Below are 27918 nucleotides of genomic sequence, written 5' to 3'. Positions count from 1 at the left end.
CCGTCCAATCAGGCAAACAATGATTCGGTGAAGGGCGGGACTTATCGGAAAACGGGTGCGTTTGTACAGAAGCAGCAGAGTGTGTCTGCAGGTGTCAACAACAAAATATTAAAACACTCCCTCATTAGCACAAAACTTTTAAGATTTGATTATTCATAGTTCTAGCCAGAGAAAGGATCAAAATGTTAAGAAGAATATTACAGATGGTGAGTGAAATCCTCACAGACACTCATTCAGTTGCATGTGATTTGTAGCTCGTCGGCCTTGTGATGATGGCCTTGTGCGAGTTTGATTAAACATGACTTTTCGCTTGTGGTTTCTTGAGGACAGCCTCAAATTGCGAATGAAGAAGACCTGTTTTGTTCTTGAGGAACAGTAAATATCCTTATAATGTCATTCTGCGTAAATGTTGACATGGAGACTGAGCTGTTAGCTTGTTAGCAGGCTACATAGCTTTGCACAATTACTTATTAATAAGCCGTTTTATGATTATCAACAAGCAACGACAAGGTGTCAGCTTTGTTAATTTTGTCCAAAAGATGTGTTTTGTTGAAATAGCTGGTGTGTGTGTATTTTGCAGTGACATGTGACTCACACTAGATGATATCTCCATTAAGTGAAATGTCTGGTGTATCAGATCCTCTTGCTATAATCATACAGCCTTCCCTTTTTAAAGCAGCAGCTGCCAGCCCAGGAATCCATCATTTCTGCTTAATATTCCTGTAAGCTCTGATCTTAATGATTGTCAGTTGTCATGCATGGGAGTAATTCAGCAGTTCATTGAATCATTAAATATTTATCTTCTCGTTCTACCATAACAAGAAAAACGTGTTCATTATGTCATGTGACATTAGCTAAAAGATCTACAATAGGTTTTGGTCCAGAACCAGGCAACGTACCATTTTGTGGAATCCACCATGGTAATATAACTGTTAGATATTTATTTATTTATTTATTTGGACATACGATGATAATAACACGTGACTTTTAAAAAATGCTTTGGCATACCATTAAAAAGCATGTAATGTGGTCTGTATTAATGTTTTTGAAAAAGGTCTCTTTTGCTGCATTTATTTGGTTAAAAATGCAGTAAAAACAGTAATATTCTCAAATAATGTTAGAATGTATTATTATTAATTATTAGAATTATTAGCTGATTTTGATTGCTTCCAGTGTCCTCATTTGTAAGTCGCTTTGGATAAAATCATCTGCTAAATGACTAAATGTCAATGTTTTCTATTTTAATGCATTTTAAAATGTTATTTATTCTTTTGACGTCAGAACTGAATTTTCAGCAGCCATTACTCAAGTCTTCACATTATCCTTTAGTAATAATTTAAATATTCTGATTTGATCCTCAAGAAAAATGTATTATTATTATTATTATTATCATCATCATCATCATCAGTGTTGTAAAAAGTTGTGCTGCTTAATATTTTTTTTTTTAAACATTAATTTATTTTAGGATTCTTTGATTAGAAAATTCAAAAGAAAGTCAGTTATTGGAAATAGAAATAAATAACTAATAACTACTAGTATAACTGCCTTTAATGTCACTTTAGATTAATTTAATACATCCTTGGATAATAAAAGTATTAATTTCTTTAATAACAGTCTTTTAACAAACTTTAGAATGATAGTGTATTTTATTTTTATTGCAACAAATTAAATCAATAGTAAATAAATTAAAAATGTATGTTTTATTATATAATTATTTTAACATCCAAGGTTTCGTTAGCATTTGCTGCACTGCCTTTATTAAAAATGTAATTAATTTTAAATCATCGTAAAATGGTATTTGTTCTGTAATAAAGTTTTTTTATTTTTATTTATTTTTTTTTTTTTAAAGATAGAGAGACTTTATTACAATAATGGGAATTGGGGATGAAATGTTACTAATTATCCTGAAAATAATAAAACAGCCCAATAGTTGGTTCCTAATAGTTGGTTATATCAAAATAAAATTATGCAAAATAAATGATCTTTTTCCTTATGGTTTTGAGGTGTGACATCAATGCTTCTTGGCAGGTTTTCGTGAGATTCACTCAACTCCCTTCTCTAATAACAAGGATTTAAACATCCTGCTTATTATACGGTTTATTTGATTTGATTTGATTTTTTGCCTATAAGGCTGCATATTTGGACATAGACAGAACTTTTTATCAAAGAAGAATGATTTTTTGAAACAGGCCAATGTTATGTTATGCTGAGCGTGAGATCCAATAGTGATTAAAGAGCAGTTTCCAACCACTGTGACATCTCACAGTAGACACAAATGAAATGTCAAGGGCATATCAGTGTTAGAAAACAGCATTGTTTGACATCATAGCGCTCTCGTAGCCAAGACCGAGGGAAATACTAAACGCCCCTCTTGCTGAGTATTTTGTTTCAGCCCGATGTACGTTGTCGTATGAATGACAGCAGTGCCAAGCACATCCCAAGAAGCGAACAAACCGATCTTTGCTTTTACACCTTGTGAATGGCATGCAGTGAGTAGGCCAAACCAGGACTCAGTCTTGATCGGCTTCCTAGATACCTGATCAGCTGAGCCAGACCTGAATAGTGTGATGTAATAAGATGAATTTTATCACAGCTGACACTGACTCAAATTCTTCCTTTCTCTGTCTGTATCTTTGTGGAAATAGACTCCTGGGAAAGGAGGCTCCCAGAGTTCGGAGTCCGAGCAGCCGTCTGCTGATATGAATAACGAGTCCTCAGAGGTAAGCCAAATTAAATTTATAGCCCTACCATATTACTGGCTAAATGCCTTATTGCCTTAAAGTCTTTCTCTTTCATTTGCTGAAATGATTCAAGCCTGTTTTAGGGATAGTTCACCCAGAAAGCTCTGTCATCATTTACTCACTTAAATTTTTTTTCTAAAACTGTAGATTTGCTATTAAAATTAGAAGTTCAAAATGTCCATGCTGCTCTTTTTCCATAAAATGAAAGTGAATGGTGACCAGATCCAGATGCCATCAAGCAAAGAAACGACAAAAAGCACCTTAAAATGAGTCCATATGAGTCAAGTCTTCTGAAGTCCTTTATGTGAGGAACAGACTGAAATTTAAGTTGTTGATCTCAAATCTCGTTCATGCGTGTCTATATATTCACATAAGGAACACTTGCATACAAGGTTTTTATCAGATGCTAAATGTTAGTGGTTATCGCGTGTCTTATAATCAACCACAGCGTGCCAAATATGAATATGCATATATTCGAATTGTACGAATTTTAAAAAAGAATTCACCCAAAAATTAAAACTGTCATCATTTACTCATTCTCATGTTGTCCCAAACACATAAGAGGTTAATCTTCGAAACACAAATTAAGAAATTTAAATGAAACCTGAGAGGGGTTTCTGTCCCTCCAATGAAAGTCCAGGTAAACGAACAGGCTTTGTTGTTTACCAAATATGATTCGCTGTATGCATGTTTATACAGTATGTGAATGAAAGTCTAAATTAAGACTTGGACTAAACCACTTGATTCATATGGGTTTGTTTTACAGTGCCTTCTTACTTAGCTTTTTACTTCACTTAATTTATAATGTTTTGAATCTTTAAAGGGATCCCCCCCATTAAGATATGTATAGCTTAATATAACGTAAATGATGTCTCTTATTTAAATATGTAATAGAAAACCCATGAAAATGTATGTTATTTAAAAAAAAAAAATCTACATCGTTTTTGGACTATGGGGAGCGCCATTATTTTATGTGCACAGTATATTCTGCGTCGATGACATCAAATGGTTGCACTCAGTGAGCTACTGGCGCTTATTTCTATGATCTTTGGCTTTTTACCGCAACACAACTCAAAGGGCAACAAGAGAAGCAATGTAAGACTGCTTTCCTAGTGATAATAGGAGGAGAAAAGCATGGGAAGATGCCTGTGGACGAATAAAACGTCATAAAACCCGCTTCTTTTTTCTTTCCACTTTAGCCCTGATGCCTTTGAGTCTTAGTAGACCACTGCTACTGAAAGAGCTTACAAACGGCTGAGACAAGAAACGCTAGATGCCATCTGTTAACATGTAAACATGCCGACGCTAATCATGAGGTTTTTTTTTTTGTTTGGAATTTTTTATTGCAAAAACACAAACACAATAAGGCAATGCAAGATCACAATACGATCTTTGAGAACAGAGTAGCAAACAAAATGAAGGAAAAAAATAAAATACAAAAGAAAAAAATAAATGAAGAGAATTAATTACACAATAGGGTCTTCTAAAAGTTTAATAAACTATACCGTTTTCTTCCAGTTTTACATTTTAGCAAACTTACAGTACATCCAAAATTCCTTTTGAAAAACAGAAAACAATGGCTTTGATTTAAGGCACTTACATTTCTGAATATAAAATTTGCCCAAAATGAGAATAATATTCATTATAAATTGAGTACATACATCTTCCATTAATGAACCAAAAATTATATAATTTTTAGAAAACTGAGAAGACGGCTTGACTGAATCTTTAAGCCACTCGAATGTCTCATACCAAAAGGCTCTACTGAATGAACAGTCAAAGAATAAATGTACAGTCGTTTCAGTATCAACATCACAAAAGGTACAATTATTGTGATCAATATTAAATCTATATCTAAGAAACTCTAAAGATGGATAGATATCATTCAAATTTTTAAAGTGTACTTCCTTGGCTTTGGGGGGGTATGGGAAAGGAGAGAAGATACATGGTTCTTAATTTAAAAATAGAATTCTTGGGAAAAATTTGAGACCGGTTATTTCGACTAGCTTGATTAGGAAACTTATCTTGGGTCAATGAATTTCTTATCAATTTATTTGGCAGGCTACACCTAATAAAATCTTACCTATTTATTATTAAATACGATAAAGGCTGCTAGAGGAGTTCCTCAGTGCTGATTTCCCTCAATATCCGGGGCATTTAGACTCCTTGTGGGGAAAAATCGATGGTACAGCATTTGGTTTAAACCTATACTTATATCCATCGCCACATGTAAGCTGTTTCAGTAGCTTTGGTAATCATATAAGTATTTTATTTTCCGAGTTGTCTATTCCGAGATGTGTTGTGGTAAAAATAGCAACAGGTAGCGCTAGTAGCTCACCGAGTGCAACCATTTTACGTCATCAGAATAATGGCGCCCCCATAGTTCAAAATATATATAAAACGATGTGATTTTTAAAAATAATTAAAATCTTTGATGCGTTTTCTACTACATATTTCAGTAAGAGACATAATTTACGTTATATTAAGCTATACAAGTCTTAATACCCAGGGATCCTTTTAAAGCTTTGGTTACCTGAACTTTCAATGGATGGGCAAAAACCTTTCAGGTTTCGTTAAAAATATATATTAATTTGTGTTTTAAAGACTAGGCAAAGTTTTATGGATTTGGAACAACATTAGGAAATGATGACAGAGTGTTCATTTTTGGGTGAACTATCCATTAAGATATTTTTGGTATTTTATTGCCCATTTTTGGTCACCATTTACTTTCTTTGGGACCGTCCACAAAGAAATATTTTTTTTCCCTCATTTTTCTATATAAACATGCTAGGCCAACATATTTTCCAGTGTCTTGCACATGATGCAACTTTCTAAAAATGAGGCACACAAGAAGTATTTAAACTTTAAAAAAACCAGTTTCTTCCATTTTAAAATGTAAAAATGCATTCTTGAGAATGTCTTCTTAATATAGTAAAGAGTAGCATGAACGTCGTATTTTGTGTTCAGCAAGAAATGAGCTTGGAATAAAATGAGGGTGAATAAATAATCAAAGGATATTAATTTTTGGATGAACTCTCCCTTTAACTCTCTTTTTAGTGACTGATGTACGATGATGTTAAGTTGCGTGTTCTTTGGTGTTTTGTATCTTCGCCTGATTTCATTGTGGTGTTAATTTGTTTGTCAACAGGGCTTCATTTGTCCCCAGTGTATGAAGTCACATAACTCTGCTGAGGAGCTCTTCAAACATTATGAGGTGTTCCATGAGCCAGGAGACCAGCCGTCCCCCTTCAGCCCTGGCAGGTGGGCTTCTGTAATATTGAAACCTTCTTGCTGCCTTTACTGTCAGAGAAACTCAGTCACTCAGCCAGATAATCTAGCAATCGATTTAATCTTAAAGCGAACTATACTAAGACTTAAGCAATACAGAAATAATGAAATAGTCATATTGTTAGTCATTAATATGAAATATATATAATAAAGGCTTGTGTTTTTCTTGTTAAGGGAGGATCTAACCCATCTTCGACAGGAAGTCCAAGATTTACAGGCTTCACTGAAGGTATTCTACCTTTGACTCCCACCCTTCTTTTATCTTATCAGCCCTAGCATGCATGAATTGTGCATTACTCGTAGCACCATTACTCAATAATATCAGTTCCACTGGATATGTGTATTGGGTTTAAAATTGCTGATGTGCAATTTTGGTGTGTGTTTTCAGGAGGAGCGCTGGTTTTCTGAGGAATTGAAAAAAGAATTAGACAAAGTACAAGGACAACTAGCAACTAACAAAGTAAATCCTTTGAAATGCTTGCTTGGTTGTTCAAACAGATCAAAGACGAATAAAGAAGAGATTTCATTTTTCATGATGTCTATTGATTACTGAAGGAATGTTTGCTGTGTTCGCTAATTAAATTGCTGGATTTGTATTGATTTTAGGGCCCACAGAGTGATGGTACTAGTGAAGAATCAGGTTAGTTGAGTAGTGTTCATTTCATTCTTTAAAGGAATGTACTGGGTTCAATACAAGTTAAGCTCAATCAATAGCTCAGTGGCATTACATTGATTGCCAAATTAGCACAGGATATTGCAGTTTTTAAATGTGTGTGTATATATACTATAACCATGTTAAAAAAAAATGTAATATGAAGGGATATATCAAAATAGTTTGCAGTGCAAATGCTGTCAACAGAGTGTATCTTGTCTTGAATTTTGTACAAATGTTTTGTTTTAAAGCATAATCGTTCATTTTGTGATGTTTCAGTCAGTATTTCTTTCTTCTCAGAGCTCGAGAGGAGGCTTAACGAATCTGAGACTGAAAAATTCCACGTCAAACAGATGAAAGACTTGTTTGAACAGAAAGCTGCTCAGCTTGCAACTGAGATAGTAGGTAAGTTTTGCAGGAAAGTTCCTGCATTTTATATTTATGTGAGAGTGTTAAAATGATATAAAAACATTTATATAAAAAAAAAAAAAAGATCTGATTAAGGCCAGTTCTAAAATGAAATTAAAAAGTAGCTTTAAATGAGCGTGTGTTTCATATCCCAGACATCAAATCTCGTTATGATGAGGAGAAAAGCATGAGAGAAGCGTTGGAGCAAAGGCTGGCCAATTTAAACCAAGATCTGCAGAAAGAGAAACAGGAGAAGGAGAAACTGGCGACAGAGCTGGTAATGTCACATTTATTGTCTCATGGTAATTAATGAGTTTGCATCCTCTCAGCTGCTGCTGCCCATACCTCATCAACATCTTACCACATCAATCTCTCCCGGCTTAATCCTGTCTGTCACTGGCTCTCCTCCAGCTCCAGAGGCCTGGAGTGGAAGACGTGGAGGTATTGAAGAAAGAGCTGGTGCAGGTGCAGACACTCATGGACAACATGACCCGTGAGAGGGAGGAGGAGTCCGAGCGCCTCAAGAGCCAATACGAACAGCTGCAGGCCAACTTCACTACCTCAGAGGTGAGCTCAAACCTGCTGTGACCTTGTCTACACTGTATAACTAACATAAGGACAGAGTTACCATGATGCTTTGCTTTACAAACAGTCAATCTCTGCTGTTTATTCGGAAAATGTAAGTATTGATAGAAGCGGACAAATATGGAGACTCATGCCAGAATCAATAGCTTGTGAAGGCAGAGATAATGAAAGGTTATTTAGAGACAGCGACAAGCAGCTGACCTTTGAATGGGTGCAACAGTGACGTCACTTCGCCCATTGAAGCAAACCGAAATAATGTACGACTGCAAATGGCAGGTTTGGTGATATACCCAAAAACTGTGAAGCCATTAAAACTTGCAAGCTATTTCGTACTGTAAGTTACAATCGTAATGTCGTATCCCAACGTGTTTGCTAAACATCTAAGGATCACACTGACTGTCCTCTCAAACAGATTCCTGAGGTTAACCATTAATTCACTGGCAGGCCTCCCACCTCTGAGTGTTTCCTGTAAACATGCCTGTAATCGCCTACTCTTCTGACCTAAAAATTACTTTTCATTATATAAGGTCCCACAAACGCAGAATAGTTCAGATTCATAGATCATTACAAACAGGTCACTGTAGTGTACTTTTTTTCAGATATTCCGTTTTGACTTTAGTTGGTGTACCTAATACAAAGGCTGCCATCTAGTGTACGGTACAATGAAATGTTAAGGTTGCTGACATCATTCTTTAGTTTACAATATGCCTCCATAGATCCATTATTTCAGAGTGTTTGTTTTAGGCCCTATAGAGAGCTGTCTAGTTAAGCAATAATATGCAGCCTAATAACTGAGTTGTTCCTCACATGAATCACACACAAAGTGTGTGAACTTCTCCTTTATATTCTGAACTAGATGTTTTCTTTCGATACTTTTTAGCACTAAATAAAATAGTCACGCTACTTTTCAAAAGTCTCCTGTGCTCACCAAGGATGCATTCATTTGATCAAAAATACAGTAAAATATTAATCTTGTGAAATATTATTACAATAAAAAAACAAACATTTTCAGTACATTTTGGCCTGGTTTCACAGACAGGGCTTAGACTAAGCCAGGATTAGGCCATAGTTCAGTTAGGTTAGGACATTTAAGTAATTTTTATTAACATGCCTTAGAAAAAACTTTACTGGTGTGCATCTTGAGACAAAACAAAGGCACTGATATATTTTAAGATCAGTCAGTGCAAGTTTCTTTCAGTTGAAACAGCTCAGAATTACATTTTAGTCTAGGACTAGGCTTATAGGCCTTGTCTGTCAAACCGAGGGTTTAAAATGTAATTTATTCCTGTAATGGTAAAACTGATTTTTTAGCAGCCTTTACTCCAGTCTACAGTGTCACATGATCCTTCAAAAATAATCCTGATATGCTGATTACAACGGAACAATGTTAAAATCTTTACTATAACTTTTATTCAATTTACTGTGTTCTTACTGATGAAAAGTATTAATTTCTTAAAAAACAACACCAGACTTTTGAACAGTGTATATTTACTATTTTTATCATTAGAAGCTTGTCTACAAGGGCGTTCTAGGTGAGCAGCTCTGCAGGGTTTGAAACACAGCCAGTGTTTTGCCCTAAAGTACTTGTCATAACCTGTAGACGCAGTGTATTGGCACCTCTGTCTCTGTACTGTGTGTCCTGTCTCACCTCACTGCTCTGTGTTTGTGTGTCCTTCTCCCTCGTTCACCCTTCACTTAACTCTGCACCTGCTTTGCTTGCTCTTGGAGATTCGTAAACTGGAGGTAACAATTTCTCCTCTTGAATTCCTCAGTGTCAGTTGTTTTTCATAATTCTACCTGAATGCCCTTTTTATCTTTAGAAATTTAAGTTACTAGATGTTGTGCAACATTGAAGTAGTCTTTCCTAATGTCTGTGTTTTATGTTCTTCGTGTCATCAGCTTTAGAATTTTTTACCACCGTAATGTTCTTTTCATTTTCATCCAATGAAAAATGTAGTGTGCAATGAAATTCTTTTCTTGCTCTCTTGTTTTGCCATGTGCAAAAATATCATACTTTGGCCAGAGTAGAAGGCATATTATAATTAATGTGGACCTAAATGACACGGTGAAGGACGAAAGTATAGTCACAGTCTTTGCAGATTTTCACAGAATTTGAAAGAACATTCTGGGCTCTACGATATGAATATTTCAGTAGCATTTTTGAGTAAAATTTACAGTAAAATGAACAACAATACTAAGCCTACGTGACTGTACCTCTATCCCTCACAGCTTCTGTTTTCTTCAAAAAAATTACGGGCTATACTTTGACTAGACTTGTTTGCTTTGGCGATCTCACATTTGCTTGCTTGTTTGCAGAAAACGATTGCTCAGTTGAAGGCAGAACTGGAGAAGGGTCCTCAGGAGGCAGCGGTCTACACCCAACAAATCCACCAATTACAGAGCAGCCTCAACAACTACCAGCAGCAGACCCAGGTGACACTCACATACACAAACAGATAGAGATATGTTGTGTCTGAAGTTACTGGACCACCCTAAGCAACAAGGCATGTGCTGTATGCTCACAGCAAATCCAGCTGTATATTTTAATGGCCTACTTTACAGCTTCACAGAGCACACGCCATTGCTGGCTATGTTAAGACCCACTTCCAAATATAAGTTTACTGTACCGCCGTTTACAAGCGTCACCTGCTGGCTTTCAGGAAATGGCCCAACACATTTTATATGAAGCTTCTCGGGCTGCTGGCCCTGTGTGTCCAGTCCAAAGTCGCCCCATTGACCTGTCAGCACACCGTGTGTTTTGATTGGCTGTTAAAGAGTGTTGACAGACACATCACAGATGCTGTGTAATTAAAGCAGCAGGGAGTGATTCGTCGCGTGCCTGTTGTAGCAGTCAGAGCGATATACAGCCACAGGTAATGACCCGCAACTCTCTAGTCTAGTCCATCGTTCAAGTTGTCAGGACGGGATTAGGAGATCAGACTCCAAAGCTGGCTGACTTCTGAAAAAATGTGGACCATGGTACTGATTGGAAATGAAATAGGAGCGATTAAGAGGTCATTAATAGAACCATCCCTGTGAAGTGTCCAACGGAATAAATATAAATGATAATTTCAAGTTCAAAAGGAAGATGCATGCAAGGACAGGAATAAGAAAGAGGGCAAACTAAAACTTGACAGTGATCTTGTCTCAACTAGCGTATGCCATTCATTGTTAATTCCTATTGTTTCAGAATACAAAAATGTATGTTAATTTATACAACTAAAATTTTTAAATATATATTAGTGTATACAGATTTAATATTAATCTAGATTGACAAATGTTGTAAAAGTGTTGTTTGTTATTAGTTCATGATATTTATATTTTTTATGCATTTTAGCAGTTTTACATATTTCTATATGTATTATGCATGTATTCATTAGGTTCATTACATAATTTTTTTCCTTTATATAAATATATAAGCAGGCATTTTTTGTTAAATTATCTAACATTCTTTATTTTTAATAATTAAGACATTTTGCAGTCCACTTGCAAGTTACCTCAAGTAGGTTTTGGTTGAGAACCACTGCTCTAAAATGGGTGACTAGAAAAAAAAAAGTCATACAGCTTTAGATCAGCTTGTTAATGTTGACATTTTCAGTTTTGGGGGCAACTATCCCTTTAAGACTCTTTCGTACACTTGAAGGACCAAACAGAAAATGGGACACTGTTAACAGCAACACATAACCAAATGCGACCTTATCTACCTTGCCCTTTTTAATAGCTGTCACAGGCAAAGGTCACAACACAATTGCCCTGCCCTCATAAAAGAGATCCCTAAGCTATCCCAGAATTCCCAAATATTTGTCAGCATGCCACAACACTGTTATTTGGCATCTTATTGGATATTGGTGCTCTGTACAGTGAGCATACGCTGGTGTGAAGAATGCATTTTAATTAATTGTTATAATAAGACAGTAAGTTTTGTATGAGTGAGTTGGTCTAATTATTCTGTCACTCCTCAGCTTTTGTCAGAGAAGTTTTCGCGTAAGGAGAAGGAGAGTCAGGAACTTGAGGAGCGTCTGGGTCAGGAGCAGGCCTCTAAGAAGAGTCTTCAGGCTAGTCTGCACCAGAAAGACCTGGAGCTCCAGGAAAGCCAAGCCCGGGTGTCATCGGGAGAAGGAGCTCTGAGTCGGGCCCAGGCTGAATTGACCGAACGTGGTGAGGAGGCTGCACGACTTAGACGGGAACTCGGTGAGCTGGAGAAGAACCACCAGGAGTTGAAGGCAGAGAGGAAGCAACTTCAACAGCAAAGAGAAGATAAAGAAAACCAGGGCCTGCAGCAGCAAAGTGAGATCAGCCAGGTTAGTAAATAACTGGACAATATTATAAGAACCATGCATCTAGTTAGAATCAGAATCAATTCCATCCATCTTTTACTTCCGAATCAAATTCATCAGGTTAGAATCAGAATCAAATCTGACCATACTTTACTTCAGAATCAATTTAATCTGTTTAGAGTCAATCAAACATATCCATCCATTCATCCATGCAATTCTATCTTTTTATTTATAATAATAATAATCAAATTCATCCAGAATCAAAATTTTCAGAATCAGATCCACCCATCCTGAATCAAACCCATTGATCCATTACACATTTGTACTTGTACTGTAATCAAGCTCTCATACGTCCATCCTCTCTAGCTGCACGCGAAGCTGCTGGAAACCGAGCGTCAGTTGGGGGAGCTGCAGGGCCGGCTGAAAGAGCAGAGACAGCTGTCAGGAGAGAAACTCAAAGATCGGGAGCAGCAGGTGACAGACCTGCAGCTTAAACTCGCTCGCTTGGAGGTACAGGTAAAGACAAAAAACAGCTGATTAGTACAAATTTTTACAGCACTGCACATACAAGCTGGAAGACATGGATCACATGAATGCAGTAAAGCACCCTAAGAATAATTACTGCAGTAGTCAGCGTGTTAATTTATAATGTGTGTTTACATGCAAAACCCAGACCAAATAATTATTACTATACTACACTTGTCTGTCTTTCTCTCTGTGACTGCATAACTGTGATTATGTGTGTGTAGTTAAAAGAGAGCTCTACCAAGTCTACTGACCTGCAGCATCAGCTGGACAAATCCAAACAGCAGCACCAAGAACTACAAACACTTCAACAGAGCACTAATGGCAAACTTAGGGAAGCACAGGTAAACATAACTGTCACATCTCTAAGAGTTCTATCAGTGAATGTTTCTATAAAAAGCTATATTTGCTTTACCATGCAGGAAAACAAATATAGTAAAAGCAATAATATTGTAAAATATGATTACAATTTAAACTAATTATTTTCTATTTTAATATAGGTTAAAATGTAATGTATCCCTGTGATTGCAAAGCTGTATTTTCAGCAGCCTTTACTCCAGTCTTCAGTGTCACATGATCCTTCAGAAATCATTCTAATATGCTGATTTGGTTTTCAAGAATTATTTAGCATTATTTTCAGTGTTGAAAATGCTTAATAAATGTGCTGCTTAATATTTTTGTGGAAACTTGTGTTCCTTTGACCTATGCAGAACGACCTGGAGCAGGTGTTGCGTCAGATCGGGGACAAGGACCAGAAGATCCAGAATCTTGAAGCTCTGCTGCAGAAGAGCAAGGACAGTGTGAGCCAGCTGGAGACAGAGAGAGAGGATCTGTGTGCAAAGATCCAGGCCGGTGAAGGAGAGGCAGCTGTGCTGAACCAACTAAAAGAGAAAAATCACTCACTACAGGAACAGGTATTGGACACTGGACTAGTGTGAGTGCACAATCCTACTCTTGAACAGGGCAGATGCTCATTCTTGTTTTCCACCCATGTGTTAATTCAGATTACACAGCTTACCGACAAGCTCAAAAACCAGTCTGAGAGCCACAAACAGGCTCAGGACAACCTTCACGAGCAGGTGCAGGAGCAGAAGACCAACCTGCGCTCAGCACAAGACCGCTGCCAGAGCCTAGAGACCACCATCTCTGAGCTTACCACACAGCTCACAGAGAGCAAAGAGAAGATTGCCCAGCTAGACACACAGGTACTTGTGCTGTGATTGTTCATTATTATTTCAAATAATAATTAATGCAAACATGAAAATGATGTCCATAAAGCTGAAATTAAGTAATCTTAATAAGAGATGAAAAACTTAATATATATAATACTAAAACTATCAATGAAAAAAGTACAGAACAAAATGACTAAAACTTTAACAAAATTTAAATGGAAATAGAAAATATAGAATTAAAAGACTATTCAAAATATTAATAAATAATATAATAGTATATTAGTGCTGTCAAATTGATTAATCGCATCCAAAATAAAAGTTTGCAAATATTTACATTTGGGTGTATATATTTTTATTAATGATTTATATTATACATAAATCATGTATATTACAGGTACATATATTTCTTAAATATATACATGTATGTGTGTGTATTTACTGGTATATATACATATAAATACACAGTACACACACATAAATTATGTAAACACAAACATTTATTTTAGATGTGATAAATCGATTTTACAGCACTATAGTATATACATGAAATAATAGTAAAAAAAAATACCCCCCCCCATTGTAAAACAGATTTTTTTGTGAACCATTCCTTTAATGCAAAGTGACATTATAGTGCTTTTAAATTGGATTTATTCCAGTCTAATGATTTATAGATGTGTTAAAATATTATTAAAGTTTATTAATATTTAATTATTGTCACCAAATTAAGTATTAAAAAAATACCAGTAAAGTTTATATATATTACTTTTTTGTCTTTTAGCTAAAAGCCAAGACTGAGATGCTGTTGTCTGCTGAAGCAGCAAAAAATGCCCAGAGAGCCGACTTGGAGAACCACCTAGAGACCGCCCAGAATGCATTGCAAGATAAGCAACAAGTATGTACTATTGCTTTGACACCATTTGAACATAGTGTATTAATATCTGTTCAATACAAGAATGTCATTTTGTTTTTTTTTGGTGTATGTGTGTTTCTGCAGGAGTTGAGTAAAGTGCAGGCTCAGCTGGAGGAGCAGGGGCGCAGGCTGCAGGAGAAGCAGGAGCAGTGCTCTCAGCTGGAGACTAGTCTGAAGGACAGCAGAGACAAACTGCTGACTGCAGAGCAGAGGATAGAGACACTGGAGACCCAGACCAAGGTCAGTGTCACTGCAGCACATTTCTGCTTCGTCATTGTGACTTCATTTTGAAAATGTCACAGGCCTGTTGTGATTGTTACAGATATCAAACGACTATATTGATAAGGAAATGGTCTTGAATTATTTCTTTGCTGTTTGTTATTAACTATTTAACTATTTACATGGAAATAATTGCAGTGTTTATTTGATTGAGAAATACTTGAAAGCTTCATGCCATTGTATTAATTTAATCTTTCAATATGCATTGCATTATGCATTGAAATTTCTGTGATCAGATGTTTTTTCTGTGTTTTTGTCTTATATAGAAAGTAGAGGTAGAGTTAACTGAATTCCGCTCTGGAAGGGAACAGGCTCAGAAGGAGCAGCAGATGCTGAAGAAGCAGATCAGTGAGCTGGAGATGAAGACAAAGGAGCTGAACCATCTTTTAGACTCTGAGAAACAAGGGTAGGTACCTCATATGGGAAAATGTACAATGTTGAATATGGAAAGGTTTAATTAGCAGATTTCTTTCCAATCTTGGCTTATTTCCTTGATCTGATTTTAAGTAAAATATAGTTTATTAATTTCTCTGAAGAAAAAGATTATACATATACGTGTACATGCTTAATTTTAAGAGTATACTAATATAACAGTTTGAGGTCAGTATTTTTTTTTTTTTTTAAATAGTTTTTATACAGAATGCATTAAATTGATCAAAAGTGACAGTAAAGACACATAATATAAAAAAAGATCTGTTTCCAATAAATGCTTTTCTTTTGATTCATCAAAGGATCCTAAAAAAATAAGGTTTTCACAAAGATATTAAGAAGCACAACTGTTTTCAACACTGATAATAAAAATAAATGTTTCTTGATCACCAAATCAGCATATTAAAGTGATTTCTGAAGAATCATGTGACACTGAAGACTGGAATAAAATGTAGCTTACTTTAAAATATATTAAAACGGTAAAATATATTAAAATTAAAAACCATGATTTAAAATTGTAGTAACATTTCACAAAATTATTTTTACTGTATGTTTGATTAAATAAATTTAGCCTTGGAGAACTTTTTGGAATGGAAAACATTCCAAATGTAACCAACCCCAGACTTTGAATCTAATGAGTATAGATCACAGGTGTGACTTGTCAGTCTTCCCTTTCCTTTCTGTCTCAGTGCTGCCACCCAGCAAGAGGAGTTGAAGAAGAAAACGTCAGCCCTCTCCGAAACAAAACAACAGCTGGAGAAGGCAGTGCAGGAGCGTGTAACCCTGCAGGCCAGCCTGGATAAACTGTCTCAGGAGGGTCAGAAGCGGCAAGCAGAGCTGGACAAGAAAGTTCAGGGTCTGTGTGTAGATCTTAGGAAAGCTCAGGAGGAGAAGGAAGCTCTGACTGAAGAAATGGCAATGGTGAAAGAGGCTCTGAGCAAAGCTTCTAAAGCTCTCAAAGAGAGCCAGACTCAGTTGGAGGCAGAGAAGAAGAGCAGCAAGGCCACTTTGGAGGAGAAGGTGAGAAGTTTGGCCCCAAAAAATATTTGGATACTTGTGTATGTACAAAAAAAATTAATTCATAGTATGACATAAAAATGATCAAATCCTTTGCTATTTATTTAAAAGTAGTACAGTACAAACACACTTTTTCATACAAACCTTTTCACAGAAATGTAAATATCAAGCTTTCTCTAATTTGTAGGAGAAGTTTTATCAGAAAGCACAGCAAGAGCTTCAGAAAAACACAGAGACTGCTTCTAAAGAGCTCAGCCATGTCAAAGGTCAGCTGGAGAAATCGCTAGAGGTAAGATTGGGAATTATAACTCCCATTTATATTTCAAAAAGTATTGATTATGACCTTTATTTAAACCCATGTTAATGGAATCATGATATTTTGCAATTATGCTGAATCTTTTAGGCAGAAAAGGGGCTTCAATCTCAGCTGACCGCATTGAACACTCAACTGAAACAGTTTCAAGATATGCTGAAAGAGAAAGAAAATAGTGTACAGCAGCTACAGGCAGAGATGAAGATCACACAGGGGTCCTTAAGCCAGGAAGTGAAGAAATTTAAGGCTCAAGTGTCCGAGCTGCAGACTTCCCTCGCTAAAAAGGCATGTAGAGTTTCCTTAGACACTTATGTGTCATAAAATGCACTTAAATGTACTCATAGCATACCCAAATTGACTGATTTATTTTCTGTTCTTAAAGGGATAGTCCACCCAAAAATTAACATTCTGTCATTATTTACTCTTCCTCATGTTGTTTCAAGCCTGTATGCTTTTCTTTGTTCTGTGAAACATAGCCGAAGATAATGTTGGTAGAAGAATGTTGGTATCCAAATGGTTTTGATTTCCATCCAGTTCCATTGTATTTTATGCACTCTGGAACATAAAAGAAGATATTTTGAAGAGTAGTTGATAACCAAGCAGTTTTAGTTCCCACTTGTTTTTGTTGTTGTTGTTTTGTCCATACATTGAAAGTCAATGAGAACCAACATTCTTCAAAATATCTTCTTTTGTGTTCTACAGAAGAAAGTCGTACAGATTTGATAAGGACGAGTCCCTGCCATGTTGTTGGACATTATGACTGAACTTTGTGTGAATCAATTGAATTGTGTTTCAGACTGAAGAGGAGGCCAAGCTGAAAGAGCAGTTGACGACATTGTCTAAAGATCTCAACGCTGAGAAGAATCGCTGTGCAGAGCTGCAGAAGACCAGTGACAGCACCAAAGAAAGTCTCGCCACCCTTCAGTCTGATTACTACGGCAAAGAGTCTGAGCTCTCTGCTGTACGCCAGGACCTCAAGGTCTGTTTTATAAAGTACGAGCACATCTTAATAAATGATTACATGCAGTATCTGATTACTATCTTATTATTTGTCATGTAGGTGTGTGAGGAGAAGCTGGTTCTAGCTCAGGAGGAGCTGGTGGCCAACAGAAACCAGCTTAGTGCTCACGAAACCCAGATCCAGGAGCTAAAGACGGCCCGCACAGAGCTGGAGAAAGACCTCAGCAAGAGAGATGAGAAAATCAAACGGCAGGTGGAGGCCCTACAGAAGCTCCAGCAACAACAGGTATCGAAATATGCTGCAAATTTTTGAGATATCACCGTTGTGCCCTCAAGCAAGCCTTTGAACCACAGATTTTCCTGTGGTGTGAAGGTTACGGAAACAAATGCTGTCGGGCTCGATTGTGTGGCGATAAATAAAGAGTCTGTTCCAGACACAGTGAGACTACAATACAACCTTCTGTTGTGAGCAGGAATTGTTATAACTTTAATTTGCTTACCAACACAGACATTGTTCAGCTGACTGTATCTTTTGTTTCAGGAACAAACTGAGGAGCAGCTGAAGAAGGAGAAGGCTCAATGCGAGGAGCTCAAAGAGTGCCAGAGCACTCTGGAGAAGGACAAAAACAAACTGTCTACTGATCTTAAAACTCTGGTCGAGAAGAATGAGAAGGTCAGACTGATCACCTCTGACCCCAAATCACTTTTATGAATCATAGCAGCCTTTAAAATCTGAAATGTGCACTATATGTTGTTTCACTGTAAAATATCTACCATAATTAATTAATTGCTATTTTTCCCATAAAATGTTAGTACTTTGAATGAATCCTATCAGTGTCCTAAAAACAGCTGCTTTATTCTAAGCAGAGACACCCCATGATGGGGACGCCCTTGATGAGACTTATTATTAATACTTTTTAATGTCCAGCCAAAGTACTTTGTTTATTTTACTAACTTTTTTTTAAATACATTTATTTATATATATACAGTGCCCTCCAAAAGTATTGGAACAGTAAAGACAAAATTGCTCTATTGGCTATGGAGTCAAGACATATACAAATATGATTAAAAGAGGCAAACTACAGAATTATTGGGTGATTCAACACATAGATGTTTTACCAGCTAAGAAGATCAGCACTTTTAGAGTTTCATCCCTCTATCTGATGTGAGCATAAGTATTGGAAGTTGCCTCACAGGTCTTTCTAAGTGATCAGCTGTGTCCTGTTCCATTAATTGTTCAGATATTAAAAGCAGGAAATGTGTCGTATCAGTTATATCCATTACTTCTGTATTCTGAATCTTGCATTCGATGATGACGCACACAAACCAGGATGAAGATGAGGGAGCTGACTTTAAGAGAAAAGCAAGCGATTTGGATGCTAAAAGAGGAAGTCAATTAGAGCTATAACAAAAACAAAGGGCATGGAGAAATCAAGAGTTTGGAAACAACCAGCACCAGCAACCAACAACGACCTGATCGGCTGAGAAAACAACAGTAGTTGATGACAGACAAATCATAAAAGCTGTGAAAATGAACCCTAAAAGACGTGTCTGTAAAATCACCAACAGCTTCCAGAAAGCTGGGGTGATGCTCTGACAATCTACTGTCCTCAGGAGACTTTAACACAGAATTACAGATGCTACACAGCAAGATGCAAACCTCTGACCAGCACCAAAAATAGAAAGGCAAGATTAGAGTTTACAAAAAAGCACAAAGGTGAGCCAGAAGAGTTTTGGAACTGTGTTTATGGACCGATGAGACAAAGATGAACCTTTATCTAAGTGATGGGAAAGCAAAAATGTGGAGAGAAAAAGGGAACTGCAATGATCCCAAGCATACAGACTCATCTGTAAAGCATGGTGGAGGTGGTGTCATGGCATGGGCATGCACGGCTGCCTCTGGAACAGGCTCTCTCAACTTTACTGATGACTTAATGTATGATAACAGTAGCAGAATGAATTTGGAAGGGTACAAAACCATCTTGCCTACCAATATTCAAGAAAATGCCACCAGATTCATTGGGAAGTGCTTCATATTGCATCAGGACAATGACCCAAAACACCCTGCCAGTTCAGTCAAGGAATTTATAAGGGCAAAGAAATGGAAAGTCTTAGATTGCCCAAGTCAATCTCCAGATTTAAATCTGATTGAACATGAATTTCACCAGCTGGAGAGGAGAGTAAAGGCAGAAACTCCCCAAAACAAGCAAAATTTGGAATTGGCTGCATTAAAGGCTGGGAAAGCATTTCAAAGGGTGAGACCAAGAGTCTGGTGATGTATATGGGTCACAGACTGCTGGGATTGTGCGCACAGGATCTGCAACTAAATAATAGCTTTTAATCTTTTATATCTGCCTTATGTTCAACTGTCCCAATACTTATGCTCACATCAATGAGTGGGATGAACTCTAAAAGTGCTGTTCTTTTTATTTGGTAAAACATGTATGTGTTGAAACGGCTAATAATAAAATGTGACATTCTGTAGTTTTGTCTCATATTCATCTTTTAATCATATTTGCAAATGTCTTGACTCCACAGCCAACAGAGCAATTTTGTCTTTTGCTGTTCCAATACTTATGGAGGGCATACATATACACACACACACATATATATTTATTTATTTTATCTAATTTATTCCTCTGGCGAAGCTACTTTTCAGCAGCCATTACTCCAGTCTTCATTGTCACATGATCCTTCAGAAATTGCATTCTGAAATGCAGATTTGGTTCTCAAGAAACATTTCATATTATCAATGTTAAAAAAACGTGCTGCTTAATATTTTTGTGAAAACTCTGATACATGAACACAAAACTTGGTGCACCTTTAAAAGGCATATCATTGTTTTTCATTCTCCACTACCTTAAGTATTTTGATGACCTTTGGATTCCTATGAATTGTGTAGCATAGTTTGATGATCTGGGCTTGTATCGATAGTGTTATATGTTAACATCCAACTATGTTTATAACTGAAAGAATTGTTTGTATATCACTTGCAGGAGCTGAAGGAGCTGCAGGCTGCAAAGCAGCTGTTGATCCAGCAGAAGGTGGAGCTCCAAGGGAAGGTGGAGGCAGCTCAAGCATCTCTCGAGCAGGAACAGAGAGAGCATCAGAAGACCAGAGACTCCATCAAACAAAAACAGCAGCAGCTCAAAGCTGAGACGGACAAACTACAACAGCAACTGGTACTTATAATACCAACTTCATTGATTTATTACTGTAATATTACTATTATTGTTATTATTAATCATTAGTAAGTAACCTCTATTGCTGACTTAAATACAGTAGCTAAGATGCTTTCTAAATTTTCCACAGAAAAGTTTTGTTCTCTTCTTTCTCAGGCATCAGAAGTGAAGGCTAAAGAGGAGGTGGAGAAGCAGAGGGAAGAGGCGGAGGTGAAGATGTCTTTGCAGGTGGCAGCACTGAACGAGAACGTGGCGACGCTGAAGCGAGAGTGGCAGAGCAGCCAGAGGAGAGTGGGTGAGCTGGAGAAACAGACAGATGAGCTAAGAGGGGAGATTGCCGTGCTGGAGGCCACCGTCCAGAACAACCAGGATGAGAGGCGTGCACTGCTGGAGAGGTTTGAATGCTCAAGAAACTTTTTCGGCATAAATACACAGAGAAAAAGTGATGATCACTTTCAATTTGATTCTTTTCCAGGTGTGTCCAGGGTGAGGGTGAGATCGAGAAGCTTCAGGCTAAGTTGTTGGAAATGCGCAGGAAGTTGGATGACACTACAGCCGCCATGCAGGAGCTTGGCCGGGAGAACCAGTCCTTACAGGTCAGACTGACGCCAACCCCAGACTGAAATTACTGAACTTACAATTCAGTTTTGGTGTTGTTTTGCATCTCTAGCTAAGGAAACTTCAGTTTTTAGTCAAATGTGGCTCCTTTTTCCTGTTCCAGATAAAACAGTCGCAGTCTCTCACGCGAAAGTGGGCGGAAGATCACGAGGTGCAGAACTGTATGGCTTGTGGGAAAGGCTTCTCTGTCACTGTCAGAAAGGTCTGCATCATGCACACACACGCTCATATTCTTGTTTGATGAAGCAGCCACTCAAATGGATCAAAGTATGAGATTAATACAGTGTTAATGATCTAGCCTATTGTTCCGCGCTTCTGCGTTCAAAGGACTGTGTGATCACATGACATGGTGCATCAAAGCACGTTCCACCAACAAATACGTCTGTTTGATGTTCTCAGGAAGTCATTGGCAATGAATCATTCTTACATCCACATCAGGCTCTGTCATATTTATATTAGCCAAAAAAACAAGGTTGTTTTTGTTTTTAGTCATTTTCATTTGAATTATCTGATATTAATTCTTAAAACATCAGTATTTTAGTCTATGCCTTTTTACAATGAACGCATATAATTATAATTATTGTTTATTTATTTATTATTTATTCACATAAATGGCTGACCTGCAGGATGGAAGGTACACTACAAATAATACTTCATGATGATGATAATAATAATAATATTGATATAATTATACAACAACAACAGCAATAATAATAATTTAATTAAATAAATGACTAATCTGCAATTATTATTGTTGTTGTTGTTTAATAATTATACCAATATTATTATTTATATATTATTATTATTAAGGCACTACCAATAATGCTTCATGATAATAATAATAATATTATTATTATTAATGTATTTATTTAAATAAATGTTTAACCTGCAAGGCAGGTGATGAGCTACAAATAATTTATAATATAATATAATAAAAACATGTTTGTATTGCGTGCCGCCATCCTGCAGGTTAGTCATTTATGTGAGACATTTGTAGCTGCATTTTGGAAATTTTATTCACATTTTGGCATTTACATAAGAATACATGGATGGAAACACTTAAGATGAATAAATAAACTTTCCAAAATGTGCATCAAAACACCATTGTTTGAGCTAGAAATATCTGAATAACCAGACTTTCTCCAAATGAACCAAATGGAAGTGCGAATCAAATATTCATAATCGAATCAGTGCCAATACCCAGGCCTAACAATACCAGCATCTAACTTGTCACGTCCATTCAGTTTTTAATCAATGTCACATTAATCTAACTTACCGACCTGACCTGAATCATGACCCCGTGTCTCTCTTTTCCCCCAGCACCACTGTCGACACTGTGGCAACATCTTCTGTGCGGAGTGCTCCGCCCGCAATGCCCTGACACCCTCCTCCAAGAAGGCTGTCCGAGTTTGTGACAATTGCTATGAGGAGCTCCAGTGCTGATCTCCCTCTCTCCCAACCCCATCCCCTGCAGCCCTCTGCGCCCCGCTCTCCCTGACCTCTTCCCAGAAAACATGAGCACCAGGAGAGGCCAGCCGAGGGCAGACGCAGAAGCTGCAGGGACCACTGAGGAGCAGCATGTCATGGTGGTCACGCGATGCTGCCATTCAGATAGAGGGAACACTAAATTAAACCGGCCAGAACGGCTGTCCTCATCTGTCCAGTGCCTTTGCCACTTATGGGGCCACTTTCAGACCCAGAGGAATCAAAAGGGAGGGACAGCGTAAGCAGATGTATAATTTGTAATATAAAAACCAGTTCCTTACAGAAGTTTTGTGCTACAGTACAGCAGCTTTGGCACTCAGGATCGAGTTTTACATTGATATCGTCTTTTAAAAGATTTAAGTGTAAGAGATGTGGGTCGGAGCGAATCTGAGTAGAACCAAAGCTGTTCGCAGGGTCCTTATTTGATATATCATATTTGTAAGTAAATGTACAGACAAAAGAGGCACATGTGAATAATTCATATATAACTGTCACTCTACGGAGACTGCATCATTGTTCATTCAATGTGGGCATGTTAACAAGGTATGTGGGTGTAGCGTACATGCTTGCTTTGCTGCTCTTATGTCTGTTGAAATGAAACACTTGATGTTTGTTTTGCATTCATAATCTCACCAGTAGAAGTTGGTGATTCTTTTAAAGATTTATGCACACAAACATCTTTTTTGTTTTCTTTTATCAATTTGTACATGTTGGATGTACGTGCCCTGCTTTTAAGCAATAACTGTGCATTGGGTGTGATTGTTTGTGTGATAGTATATTGAAAATGAATGACAGACTGCTGATTGTGTTTGAAATATCAGCTGCTACATTTCTCATCAACTTGAGCGGATTCTCTCATTCATGGTATCTACGCAATTAAGCGAATACAATGCTGCAAGCCAACACTTTAGACTAAAAGGGGTAGTTCACCTAAAAAACTTAAATTGTCGTCATTTATTCACCCTCATGTCATTCCAAACCTGTATTACAGACTTAATAAAAGTAGATATTTTGAAGAATGTCGAAAACCAAACAGTGACTTCCATTGTATTTTTGTCCATACAATGAAAGTCAATAGGAACCGAAACAGTTTAGTTACCAACATTTGTAAAATATAATTTGTCTTCTTTTCTTTATTTGTTAGACAGAACATAAACAATATTTTGAAGAAAGTTACTTGAAGAAACAAACAAAAAAAGAAAGTCTATACGATGCAAGTCAATGGGAATCAAAACTATTTACCAACATTCTTCAAAGTATCTTATTGTATGTCTTGTTACTGTTTTAGATACCAACATACTTCAAAATATGTTTTCCTTGTTTGTTCGTATTTAACAGAACAAAAAATATATTTGGAAGAAAGTTGATAACCAAACAAACAAAAATGTCCAAACAGTGGAAGTCAAATGGAACCCAAAGTCTTTATTTACCGACATTCTTCAAAATATTTTGTCTTGTTTTCTTTGTTTTGTGGATTACGAAACAAGATATTTTGAAGAATGTTGAAGACCAAACCGTTTCAGTTCCCATTGACTTCCATTTTATTTTTGTCCAAACAGTGAATGTCAATGGGGTCCAAAAGATTGTTTTGGACCCCATTGACTTCCATTGTATAGAGAAAAAAAACACATTTTTCAAGACATCTCCCCGTCATGGAGGTTTGAAATGACATGAGGGTGAGTAAATGACAGAATTACATTTTTTTGGTGAACTATTCCTTTATTAGAAGCTTAAAGTGTGGCGAGCGTCATTGTAAGCGCTTAGCGTAGAACTAAATGCGAGCGAGTGCACTACAACTAACTGCTGTAAAGTATGCTTCACTGTATGCGGTTTATGCAATAGCCACGTTCTGATGTTTTCCCTCTGCTTAAGAGATTGTACGTGGCTTGCAGTGTTGATGGCACTGTTTGCTGTCAGTGTGATTCTGAGGTATTGATTACTTCCTGTTTGTGTCGGTAGATGATTCAGGAGCATAATGCATAGTGATTCATATGTATCCCAGGATGAATCAAAAGTGTCTCAGGATGTTTTGCGCTCATCACCAGCTCAGTCATGTGACGTGATTTCAGAAAATTGAGTATTATATGAATAACAGCCCTTTAACTTGATTTTGGATTAAATGTATGCTGCAATCAACAACAGTATGATAGAAGACACTCAGTGCCATATAACTGGTCAAAACCCTTCATCTGACATCACTTCCTGTTTTCTCTAACCATTAACAATGCTTTAATTATTAGCAAAGTGTTTGAAGAAAAACGGGTTGTGCAGCTTGCAAATAAAGCTAATTTGTGACCGCAATATGCAAAGTGCATCACTTGTAGGCTTTTGAATCAGCACTACTCACTAACAGTATCTGTATATGGTTGTCATGCATTATTATTATTATTGATTGATTCATATTTTTTGATGTGCTGAACAGCAGGGTGTTCACATTCATGTTGTGGTAATGTGTTTGTGTGCCTTATATCAAGGTTTGTTTCTGTCACATTGGTGCATTTTTGAATGCAGACACGTCTTAACCGGCAAAACCCATCAGATACATGTTAATTTGTTTAGCAGGTTCCTACATATTTGCCATGTGAAAGCAGTATCGGAAATGGATGAAAAAATCTGAAAAATGAGTTCGAAAATATAAAGATTGCAGAAGTGTGAAATATCACAAACTGAAGGTGATTTCAGGTTAATTGGTTTGTTTGCCTGAAAGTCCTGACTCTCATGAGGAACAGCTAAACTACTTCACCACCCAAGATTTGGTTTGAGGAAAAAAAATGTTCAATGGTATTGTTTTCTAATTTTTCATCATGTTTAAAAGTAAATAAACTAGCTGTTTCTATTTTCATTCAGTGTCCCGCAGTGTTGTTTAGTATTATTTATATACTACTAAATGAAATACTTTATTCATTATGTATAAAACCTTAATATTTAATTTTTCATGGTCAAACAAGTAAATTATTCACAAAACAATGTAATGCATAACATTGTTTTAAAGACAATTTGAATTTATACAAATGAGAATTTAGCTAACTTGCACACTGTATTACAACACATACAGTAGGTTCTTTACTGTATCTAAGCATTTAACTTTCCCCACAACACCGTGTCACTCTGACACACACAAATTCATCTTTATTTGTTTGTGTTGGGCAACATTCTGTTCTCCAAAAATGAAAAAAGGGAATTGAAAAGCTGTTTCTTTTGAGGAACTTTAAACTGCTCGGTGTTGCTACTGTTACAGTGGTGATGTATTTCCATTTGTAGCAAAAAAAAAAGTTGTTTCAAACCCTTATGGTTTCTTTCTACAACATAAAAAAGACGTTTTGCACAATTTGAGTCATATAGAAGACATGAATACTTTCATGGTGATTTCTGTCTTATTAAGAGCTTGACAGCTTCAGTCCTACTTTACTGTATGGAAAAGAACAGACATTCTCGTAAAAGCCTGTCATGTTTGGAATAAATGATTTTTGGGTGAACTTTGTGCACTGCTGTGGTTCATTGGCAATCTTGGAAAAGTTCTCTAGAAAGTCTCTATATAAATTAAATCTGTGAAGACTCCAGAAACGAGTTCTTGACCCGCGGCTGCTGACAGTCCTGCTTCAGCAGAGAATTGATGGCATCCTCGATCTCCGACACCCACGCTTTCTGAAACATACACAACATACAGCCTGATAAGACTTTTTTTTTTTTTATTATTTTGTGGTTTGCGCTAAAAGCTATGTAACCTTGATAAGATTTCAGGGTGATGCTCTCTAGGTGCCATTCACACAGAATGTGCTTTTGTGTTGACAAAGATGCGACACGGGCAGTGAAATAGGAAAAAATGCAAGATGATGGGAGTTAAACATCTTTTAACTAGAGCACCGCGTTTTTAGAATGCCGTTTCATGCACGAGACGCTGCAAGAGACACGAGCACAACAGTCAAACGTGTCCATGTTTGCATAGAAAATACAATGGAAAAGCAGCGTACTCGAATAAAAAACCTGTGAAGAACTACTACTCTATGTCTGATATTTCATATTTGCATCAGGGTGACATAATGAAAACTACTGTTCATTGTTTTACAGAGCCTTTATAGTTAATAATAGCACTCTAGGGCCCGGTTTCACAGACAGGGCTTAGATTAAGCCAGGACATTTAAGTCATTTTTATGAACATGCCTTGGAAAAAAGCATTGCTGGTGTGCATCTTAAGACAAAACAAAGGCACTAACATGTTTTAAGATCAGTCCGTGCAAGTTTCTTTCAGTTCAAACAGCTCAGATTTACATTTGAGTCTAGGACTAGGCTTAAACCTTGTCTTTGAAACCAGGGGTAAGTGTTATACCTTCAGTCATTTTGAATTTGAATTACTTGAGAATTTTTTAAGCATTTTTCTTGTATTATTTCTGAACATATAATATGCATCAGAAAAGTTTGTACAAGATGTAGTTGTAGTTCATGCATCTTTTCTGCAAAGATATTTAGTGATTTGTTTTTGAACATGTTGAACATTTACAACTGACAACTTCATGTGTGGTGCACTTAGAATATAATTTTCTTTAACTAGAGGGTTAATAAAGAAAACGTTGCTTGAATCATGTTGTAGTTACATTTTCAAGTTGACTAGTTAAAATCGTACAAAATCGAGAATTGGACAAATGATCTGAGCAAATCAAGATTTAATTTTTTTGCCATATTACCCAGCAATAGAAACAAATAAACAAAACTTCAAATTTTTAATTTCTTTAATTTTTCAATCTTTAATTATCTGTTCTCTAAATGAACACCTGTCTATATCCCCCATACCCCCTGTATATATAGGGGGCAGTCGTGGCCTAATGGATAGAGAGTTGGACTTGTAACCCGAAGGTTGCGGGTTTGAGTCTCCGGCCGGCAGGAATTGTAGGTGGTTGGAGTGAATGTCCAGCGCTCTCTCCACCCTCAATACCACGACTGAGGTGCCCTTGAGCAAGGCACCGAACCCCCAACTGCTCCCCGGGCGCCGCAGCATGGCTGCCCACTGCTCCGGGTGTGTGTGTGTGTGTGTGGCTGCCCACTGCTCCGGGTGTGTGTGTGTGTGTGTGTGTGTGTGTGT

General features: G+C 36.9%; 2 protein-coding genes across 5 annotated transcripts in view; one reads left to right on the top strand and one right to left on the bottom strand.

The window, feature by feature from the left end:
• The first annotated feature begins 26 nt into the window (after positions 1-26).
• On the top strand, positions 27-26314 carry LOC306843107 (early endosome antigen 1-like). 4 transcript variants are annotated; one of them, XM_079374377.1, is made up of 30 exons: positions 27-206; positions 2646-2720; positions 5890-6002; positions 6204-6258; positions 6418-6489; positions 6636-6669; positions 6982-7086; positions 7245-7366; positions 7501-7656; positions 9403-9417; positions 9991-10107; positions 11637-11975; positions 12318-12467; positions 12701-12820; positions 13187-13390; positions 13481-13681; positions 14427-14540; positions 14643-14798; positions 15104-15243; positions 15956-16286; positions 16471-16572; positions 16687-16881; positions 17393-17575; positions 17657-17842; positions 18098-18229; positions 20553-20738; positions 20895-21133; positions 21214-21334; positions 21460-21558; positions 22677-26314. In XM_079374377.1, exons 1-30 carry the CDS (start codon positions 183-185, stop codon positions 22797-22799), a joined length of 4209 nt encoding a protein of 1402 aa, XP_079230503.1. In that variant the 5' UTR covers positions 27-182; the 3' UTR covers positions 22800-26314. The 4 variants fall into 4 exon arrangements, with proteins under 4 accessions (XP_079230503.1, XP_079230504.1, XP_079230506.1 ...); XM_079374378.1 differs by lacking the exon at positions 9403-9417; XM_079374380.1 differs by lacking the exon at positions 9403-9417 and having other exon boundaries at positions 44-206; positions 7245-7391.
• LOC306843108 (pleckstrin homology domain-containing family G member 7-like) overlaps positions 25744-27918 on the bottom strand; it is an 18112-nt gene continuing 15937 nt past the window's right edge. Inside the window, exon 17 of the mRNA XM_079374381.1 lies at positions 25744-26486. Within this exon, the coding sequence (XP_079230507.1) occupies positions 26382-26486 (105 nt within the window). The 3' untranslated portion in view covers positions 25744-26381. The remainder of the gene's footprint in view (positions 26487-27918) is intronic.

This window comes from Barbus barbus (genome assembly GCF_936440315.1).
Source record: "Barbus barbus genome assembly, chromosome: 23".
Lineage (NCBI taxonomy): Eukaryota > Metazoa > Chordata > Actinopteri > Cypriniformes > Cyprinidae > Barbus > Barbus barbus.
Note: the sequence above shows the minus strand (reverse complement) of the source record. Positions and strands in the feature narration are given on the sequence as shown.

Coding starts and splice junctions, on each gene's coding strand:
- LOC306843107 (XM_079374377.1), top strand. CDS start 183: ATGTTAAGAAGAATATTACAGATG. Junction 17,576..17,656: donor CTGTACGCCAGGACCTCAAG/GTCTGTTTTATA, acceptor TTTGTCATGTAG/GTGTGTGAGGAGAAGCTGGT. Junction 21,559..22,676: donor TCTCTGTCACTGTCAGAAAG/GTCTGCATCATG, acceptor CTTTTCCCCCAG/CACCACTGTCGACACTGTGG.